Source organism: Sinocyclocheilus grahami, unplaced genomic scaffold (genome assembly GCF_001515645.1).
Source record: "Sinocyclocheilus grahami isolate Dianchi unplaced genomic scaffold, SAMN03320097.WGS_v1.1 scaffold2601.1, whole genome shotgun sequence".
NCBI lineage: Eukaryota > Metazoa > Chordata > Actinopteri > Cypriniformes > Cyprinidae > Sinocyclocheilus > Sinocyclocheilus grahami.
Window position 1 is genome coordinate 30,677 of NW_015507780.1, and position 9,070 is coordinate 39,746.

Below are 9,070 nucleotides of genomic sequence, written 5' to 3' on the forward strand. Positions count from 1 at the left end.
CTAGTTTATCCTGCTTTTTCCCTTTATGTTGATCAAAAAACTATTAAAATGATTAACTCTCTGCTATTCTGCTTTATTTGGAAAAATAAGACGGAATGTGTTCAAAGGAAATCTATGATAAGAAATTATAAGGAGGGTGGTCTTTATGCTTTAGATTTTAATATCATTAACCAGACTTTCAAATTTAACTGGATCAAGAATTGTTTATCTAATAATGAGTTACCCTGGTTTTGGATCCCTAACCTATTCTTCAAACGTTGTGGTGGCCTTAAATTTTTATTGTCCTGTAACTTTAAGTGTAGTAAGTTACCTATTAAACTGTCAAATTTTCATAAACAAGCCCTAGAATCCTGGAAGATTGCTTTTAAACATAATTTCTCCCCTCACACGTGTATTCTTTGGAACAATGAAAATATATTGTCTGGTAACAAATCATGTTTAACTGAATGGGTGAATCAAAATATCTTTTTTGTTTCTGATTTGTTCAATTCTGACGGGGACCTTCTTTCCTTTTCTGAGTTTGTGTTTTTGAAAGGTGCATCAATCTCACTAAGAGATTTTGATAAGGTGACTAAAAGTATCCCTGTCAGTTTAAAAACGTTGTTTAAAGCGCATTTATGTTATGGCTGTGTAAACAACCATTTTCCTACACTTGCATTTAATGGTGTTTATGTATTAGATAAAAAATGCAATAACTTTTTTATTAGAAATGTTCGGATGCCCCTCTAAAGCACAATCTAAATGGAGGATTTGTTATCCGAACTCTGAATTAAAAAACTCATGGACCTTTCCTCACACGAAAAAAAAAAAATGAATTCAACGGGTGACGTCACGGACACTACGTCCATGCTTTTTACAGTCTATGGTTATAAAATAGCTTTTTTTCTTTTTGCTCAGAACAAAACAAAACAAAACAAAAAAACACGAATCTATAGCACTTAAGAGATTTGACAAAATCACACACAGAACTGGCAAAAGGTACGGCAGATAACACGGAGCAGACGTCACAGCTTCTCAGGTATCTTCTCACGCAGCTTCTCACGCTAGAAAGGGGGGCGACGAAAGTAGGCTTGTTTGAGATGCGCCTCGCCTTGCCTGAAATGTAGGTGAGAGTAGGCGGCTGCAGTGAGGGGTATGAGGTGTATTTTGTATGAGGTGTATTTTGTGCATCTATATGGGTGTATTTTGTGCAATTTTTGCTCTTGCTATGCAAACTGACAAGAGAACAAACGTGTATACGCTCGCCAGCCGTCTGGCCAAAATCCCATAGTATTCAGGCGTCAGACGTAAAATATGAGACGTTATGCTGCGTTCACACCAAACGCGAATAGAGCGTCAAATTCGCGTCTACCGTATGGAACGCCAAACGGGTCACATTTCGCCATTTACCAGACGCCTGGTGTGCAGAAAACGCCGTATTTTACGACGTTTTAGACGGCGGTTTTGTAGTACACACGGCGTAAATTAGGGCGTTTTCACAGCAGAACCGCCGTTAATGTCGGCGTTTATTGATGCAATCCCAAACGCCGTTATTTTCGCCGTTTGGCCATCCATAATACGCCGTAATTTACGGCGCTCCATTTGACAAAGACAGCGTAAAAAACGTCGTTTTCTGTAATATTAAAATCAGCCCCTCCTTTTCTACACAGTCCAGCCCCTTTGATGCAGTAGGCAGTCAGGCATGAGTAATAGAATGTCGTTCTGAATGGCGATCTACTTCAAGGATCCTGTTTTTTAACGTTATGTGACCAACATTTGGACTTTCATCTTGTGATATGTTTACTTTTTCATTGGGTACACGTGTGTCTTCGTCTTCTTTATCATATGTACACAAACTGTGCACTTTTATTATCCTTTGTGTAAGTTGATGTGTCAAATGCAGCTGGTAAGTGTGGGTTTCTGTAGCGCTGTGGTCTGCGAACCGTGCAGTGTTGCTTTAGTGACAGGAGTTCTAGTCTGAGGTCCGATCTTCTTTTCTCTCCTTTTCGTTTGTTGTGTATTAGAATGTCTTTTCAATTTGGGAGAAAATGCCCTTTCTGCAAATAACAGAAATAACAGGAACATTTATTATTCAATAGCCTGTGCGAATAAGCTGAACTAAGCAGTGGAGTCGGCTTTTATTGTTGATTAAATTTGATTTCCCATGTGAAAGCGCTTGTTTTGCTCGTTTAGGTATAGGCTTGCTTGCAGTATGCCTTGAGTACAATATGGGTACGTTTCTGTTGAATAAAAAAAAGTCAAAATGCTGGCCTTTTTCTACGGTGACGCACTGCTGCCACTATTTATCATTTCCACTCAATTATGTCCTAATAATGCTATGTCGTTAAAACGATATATTTTCTCGTAATAACAACATATGTCATAAAATCGATATGTTTTTCCTGTTCTAGAAGATATATGGTCAGGTGTGAGCGAGCTAAGCTAGAGTCCGGAGATAAACGAGGATCTGCACGCTGTTACTGCAGGAGGGATCATAGACATACACTGTTTTAAATGCATTTTAATGTCATGGTTTTTATTGTAGCGGCATGTTTATTAGGATTAATCTCCAATCTGTCTACAATAGGCTATGCTATCCAATATAACTGCACTCAGACCCAGAGGATGATTAGATCAAAACAGCTATTTTGAACCGACTCTGGGCTTGGAATATTTCTTTGTTTGAATGAGTCAAGTTTGATTTAACACCAAATCGAAATAAGAACAAAAATAAATAAAGAGAAATGACAACGCGGGTTGTATTATTACACACACACACACACAGAGACACACACACACACACAGAGAGAAACACACACACACAGAGACACACACACACACACAGAGAGAAACACACACACACAGAGACACACACACACACACAGAGAGAAACACACACACACAGAGACACACACACACACACAGAGAGAAACACACACACACAGAGACACACACACACACAAAGAGTTTTAAAAGATAATAAAAACTGGACAAACCAAATGCAAATGTGTGAAAGAACCTCTGAATCAAACGTCTGCCGTACCTTTTTATAGATGAACTGTATTCCTGAAAGAAACCCAAAAAATATTAGGATTTCAACTTTTTCAAATGTAGGTTTTGTTCAAACTGCCCAACGAGGAACATGAAGTTTCATGAACAACTTAATCAAAAGTTATTACATTCTAGATAATAGAATATTTCCAATTATGTTGCATTACTTGCATGTTTTCTATAATTATCCACAGACTCTTAGTAGAAGACTTTGGCTCTAATGTGACGGCCCATGTTCAGGATTTCACCCGGTGCTAGAATGTGTGCTTTCGAGAAAGTTTCTAGTTTCTAGATTTGCCAGTTTGTGAGATTTGTGGCATCACATACTTCTTTGCACTAAGCACCACATAAACTAGATACCCATGAGAAGATGCATCTGTTGTGCTTTGGCTGCGTTTGCACAGATCCAATATTTTGACCACATCGATGTTCTGTCCCATCTGTTTACGTTGCACTTCATAAACGACTGCTGATCGCTTTCTGCGACACGGTTGACCCTCAGGTTCTGAACAATGCTAATTATTCATATAATGTTCAAAGTTCAGTGTGAATTATTTATATAATTGACATTGAGTGGCTCTACCATGATTACTTTCCAGCATCGACAGGCTGTCATTAATGTTTGCAGCACATAACAACTACTGTTATTGTATCCGGTCAGTGAGATTAAGTTATTTTATCTACGGGTCATTAGATATAGAATTCTGAAGTGAAATTATTTAATGTGGCAAGATTAAAACATATCCAGCAAAAACTTATATTGTAGATTTAGCAGCGAATATATTTTACTTATTAAAAATAAATGGAGCTGCGGCTTAAAACATGTTTCTGTGCTCCTGAATGTTTCTGTGAGTGCGCTTTATCTTACCTATAAATAAAGTCTCCCCCTCAATAAAAGAAGCTTGTTTTTTTGTGCGAGTTATGCAGGAAACATCTGCTTCATAATTTGATATTAAGAAAAGTTATGTTCGTGGGCAAATGTGTCTCCTTTGCCTTGTTATAGGTTGGAATTAACCCTTCGCCGGGAGTTTGATTGACAGGTGATCTGACCAATCATAACACAGAATCTGCCATTTTGTCCGACAAACAAACCAGACAGAAGAGTCGATTAACGTCGGTGGACTTGAAGTTGAAAAATGGTGTGTATTGATGTCTTTCCGCATTTGAAACAAGATATCTTCTGTTGTCCATTCATGTTTATTTTGTGCTATAACTAGTAGTAAAGAGGAAGAGATGATCGGTTTGCGCTTGAACTGAGGCACTAGAGCGATCTGTCAGGTCTTTGTGAAGAGTCGATTCCAATGGGAAGCAGATTTACGTGTTTAGACGCAGGTCAGATGTTCAGATATTAGGTATATATATATATATGATTTAAAACAACACTGGCTCAGAATGAATACGACAAAAAAAAAAAAATTGGATCATAAACCGATGCTTTTGCAAAAATTTCTGATCTGTGTCAAGTGTGTATAAAATCAGTTTTTAATACCAGTGTAAACGCAGCCTTTGCTTTTGGAGTTAACTACATCTTCAGTGTTTTCTACTATTGTTGTATGAACCATTTCAGATAAACCTGACCCTAAATTATGCAAAAACTAAAACTGTAGTTGGTTGCTTTCCATTCTCCCTTTTAAGAGGTCAGTTCTGAGCCAGAATAAACTGCAAAGTGGACCAGACTTCATGTCTAGAGTTACTACAACCACTGTCTTATCTGAATTCAGTACCGGTGTGTAAAATGTACCTTGATGAACTGGAAAGTGTCGCTCTCCTGTAGAAGCCTCTCAAAGCCCGAGTGAACGTCTTGCAGACGGGTTTGATCCTGCGCTATTCGACTCAGGTTCTGCTGGATTCCCGAACACTGCTCACCGTCATGAGTGCTGATACAGTCACGCAGCGAGCACAGAAAAGCATCCAGATGTGCAATAGACGTCTCTCGGAAAGCATTCAGGTGTTGGTCGGTGTCGTCCCGGTAGGCCTTGAACAGATCAGCATTTTTGTAAAACTAAAAACTTCATGAACATTAAACAGAACGTGAAGGACAGAGTGTTTAGTCTGTAAAAGAAACTAATGCCACAGAGCTAACTTCACCTTGTTGTGCCGTTCAACCTCCTTTTGTTCCAGTCGATTTTTTTCTGCCTTAAGGATCTTTCTGTTGGTCTTGTGCAGCTGAATGTCAAGATAGGCCTAGAGAAAACAACCGAGATCAGAGACGGAGAGAACAAGAACGCTCACATCTGACGGAGCATGCAAAACTTGAGGTTTGTTTCACTTCGCTTTTAGACACACGCTCGCAAACTTCCCTTCAGAGAATCCCCACCGCTATCTTGAAGAGCACTGCACTTCTTCAAATAAATGACCAAAGTTTATGTATTAAGACGGGTTGAAAATAACTGTAACTATAAATATAACCATGCATACACAAATGAGTCTCTGCTTCCACTCAGTTACAGCAGCTCAGACAACCTGCTCCACTTTGACTTCGTTAGCTGAAGTAGTAAATGCTACACAACGGCAAGCACCAGTACTGGAGTAATTCAGCCATATACGTTTGATCCAGACGTTTATTCTGAAGAAGAAGAGTAAGATGAATAAGAATGAATGCATCTCTAAATCTCCAGATTACATTATCAAACTGCTAATAATGATTGCTAATGTTACACAAACCATGTTCCCGTTCACCAGCTAACGATATCGAGATATTAACTTGATAATGCAAGTTCGACAGGATCGGCTACATGTTTGTGACGGTAAGAAACTGGATATTTCAAACAGCATCGTTGAGACGGTCTTTGGCACACTGCAGTTATACAGAGAAAACGCTCACAAAGGGGTTTACTAATGCATTTGTGTAGAGATGCAACGATTCACTCGACTCACGATTAGATTTGAGTCGCGATACTGATTTCACGATTTTTTAAAACAAAATTAGATTTAAGACAAATTATAAATGAAAAGGTATCCTTTTATTATGGCTTTGATAAAATGCTGCACATTTCTTTGTGAAACAGAAATATGTCAAATAACAAAACTAAATTTAAATTCTAAAACAAACTCCATATCTAATCAAAATATAAAAAAATAAAAAACACCTCTTCATATAAACAAAGGATTTGTCTGTGCTCTTTGCATTCAAAATTAGAGGCAACCACTGCATTTGAATCACAATCCAAGCAAAGATGCTGTATACACGCAGCCTGAGCAGTTTTTAAATATAAATTAGATTGTATAATTTCACATTTTAAAACAAAAACAGCATGCTCTGACAAATACAGCAGCAGCTCTGAATGAGACGCTGTTTCACTCTCTGACAGCAGGAGGCGCTCACGGAACAGCAGCGTTTGCTTGGATACCGCAGTAAACAAAGCAGCGCTGCTTCATTAATATGCATTATACAGAGACCAGATGAACAGAAAATATCATCTGAACTTTTCTAAAGACAGTCAGCTCCCCTCAAGGATACATTCATATAAACACCCATCCCCAAATGTGTCACGATTTGTTTAACATCTCAACCGATTTGAATCGTCACATATTCGTATTGATTTTCAACCGGCTTTCGGTGAATCGTTACATCCCTACACATAGTATTTGTCTTCAAGCATATTAAAAATGCCAGATGTAAACAAGGTTAAAAACTTGATTTTCACCACAGGGGGTCTTTACACACATAACACTTCTTGAAGCACCTGAAGTCGTAATTACGTCAACTTCGACAACTCGTAAATACGAACTTCCCAGGAGGACTTGAACAAGACAGAGAAGGGCAGAAAAAAAGTGAAGTGAAACGCAGAAGTGATGGAATAAACAAAGCTTTTCAAAGCTTTGAATCAATTGGACCAATTTCTTCACGAAACGATTCACTGCTCTGAAGCGTTCAAGGCACCAGTGACGCCTGCTGGTCAGAATAGTGTAAATGCAACAGAAACTCAGGCCAAACTGCTTAAAAACTGCTTTTACAAATCCCATCTCAGAGGATCAGCATGATTCAGTTGTGACGAAACAAAGTCTTGTTTACTGAAGTCGTGTGACTTGATAGGCGCTTCGAACCAGTGATTCGAAATAAAAGATTCGAAAAGGTTTCGAAGCTTCATGAAGTAGTGTTTCGAAAGTGGCCTTCACTAGGAACACAACCGGAGACTCCACTGGTATGAACAATCATTGTGTCTGATCATGATTGCAAAACACTAAATGGTGTAAAGAGGTTCAACACACTCTGGGGTCTGATTACTTGTTAGAAGACACTCTCTGTCTTGAGGATGCCGTACCCCTCCTTTCTCACTCTTTCTCTCTCCTTCTCTGAATCACCCCTCCTCTATCTGTTCTCTCTCTCTCTTGTATGGTGTTTGAATGTCTCTTACTCAATATTCAAGGTAAAGGAGTTTGTGCTGATTTATAAGGGGGGTTCAGCCTCTGTCGCCAGGAAGTCTATTCCTAATATGGACATGTTTTTCTGTATATGTGGCAATTTTATACAAAATACATGTTCTTGGGCAAAACATCCTGTTTGGGTATGTCCCCCTATCCTCATTGGTTAAGAGGGTGAAACTCCTAGGTTCAACACACTCTGGGATCTGATTACTGAAAGCATATTCTGAGGTATAAGTGTGCACCGATGTGAGAAGAGTGAAAGGGCCTGGACACAGCGCACCTACCTTGAAGTCCTTCATGGCGTTCTTCAGTGTTTTGATGGCGTGTCCAGCGTGCGTTCCCTCTATGGTGCAGGCGTTGCAGAGGAACAAGCGCTCATCCAGGCAATAGTACCGGAACATCTCGTCGTGCTCCAAACACTTCCTCTTCCTCATGTCTCCGAGCGGCTCCACCAGCGGATGCTCTCTGAACGCCGGCAGCTCCAGATGAGGCTGGACGTGCTTCGGGCACATGGACACTTCACACTTCAGGCAGGTTTTAACCGCCGCCGGACCCTTCCCGTCCTCGCTGGCGTCCTCGGGACAGTAATCGCAGCGAACCTGGGCGGCTCTGTGAGACGCGTCGCTCCGGCTCTGGGTGGAGCGCTCTGATTGGCCACGATGGCGGAAACCGTCAGCGATGTTGGCCAGTTTGAAGTTCTTCTGCCAGTTGGCGGAGCTGCGGTGACTCTGCCGGCACTCGGGACATCGCAGACGGCCGTGGTCCGAGCAGCTCTTGAGTCTGCGCAGGCACGGCAGGCAGAAGTTATGGCCGCAGGGCAGCAGGTGCGGGTCACGGTAAAGATCCAGACACACTGGACACGTCAGCTCCTCCTCGAGAACGCTGTGGTCTTCAGCAGACGTCGCCATGATCAGTATACCTGTGGACCGCAACAGATACACCCCATTGTTAAAAAGAACTTTAGGGTTCCGCTACCCAAGCAGCCTGGAGAATTTGCCAAAGTTGGACTATCATCATGTCTTTCTAAATCCACGTTCTGCTTCTTTTCGTATTCATATAATTGTCAAAAATCAATAAACACACAAACAAACAATTGCAATGATATCTTGCAGTTGCAGACGATCCGATTGTTTTACATAATCAGACTGAACATTATAAAGAGAGATCAGAAATACTGACAACAGAGAGTTCCGGTTGCACTTTATTCGATGGTCCGCTTTAGATGGTCTACTAACTGTGAGTAACTTTGCAACTACATGTTAATTAACTCTCATCAGAGCACGTGTAGGCTGTTAGGTTAGGGGTAGTATTAATTAACTCTCATCAGAGCACGTGTAGGCTGTTAGGTTAGGGTTAGTAGAATAAGCTGCCGTACTTGCAAAGATAATTATAGTCAGTAGGACGTCTGTTGAGCGACCATCAGAATAAAGTGTGATTAGATATGAAGCAGACGGTCTACTGATACTCGAGCCACTGCTGGTTTAGCTGCACAGTTACTTACAGGCACAACACCTCAAGTGGACTGTTCAAATAAAGTGTTACCAAAGTTTCTGCAAGTGACCATCATTAGAGCCCAAGCACCAACAATCGGTTGATACACTTGCGTTTAGTGCTGCACGACATTTAGAGGAAAATACAAAATAAAATTTTATACATGCTGCACTATACTATC

At 40.4% G+C, this 9,070-nt stretch overlaps 1 protein-coding gene across 1 annotated transcript; it reads right to left on the reverse strand.

Moving 5' to 3' along the window:
* Window positions 1–2,931: 2,931 nt before the first annotated feature.
* Window positions 2,932–8,314, reverse strand: LOC107575378 (E3 ubiquitin/ISG15 ligase TRIM25-like; the record flags this gene model as incomplete). The annotated part of the gene is made up of 4 exons (XM_016261765.1): window positions 7,683–8,314; window positions 5,119–5,214; window positions 4,772–5,005; window positions 2,932–3,045 (listed from the first exon to the last, which is right to left on the reverse strand). Coding segments are annotated over exons 1-4 (1,068 nt in total), but the record flags the coding sequence as incomplete, so codon positions are not given.
* Window positions 8,315–9,070: the final 756 nt, after the last annotated feature.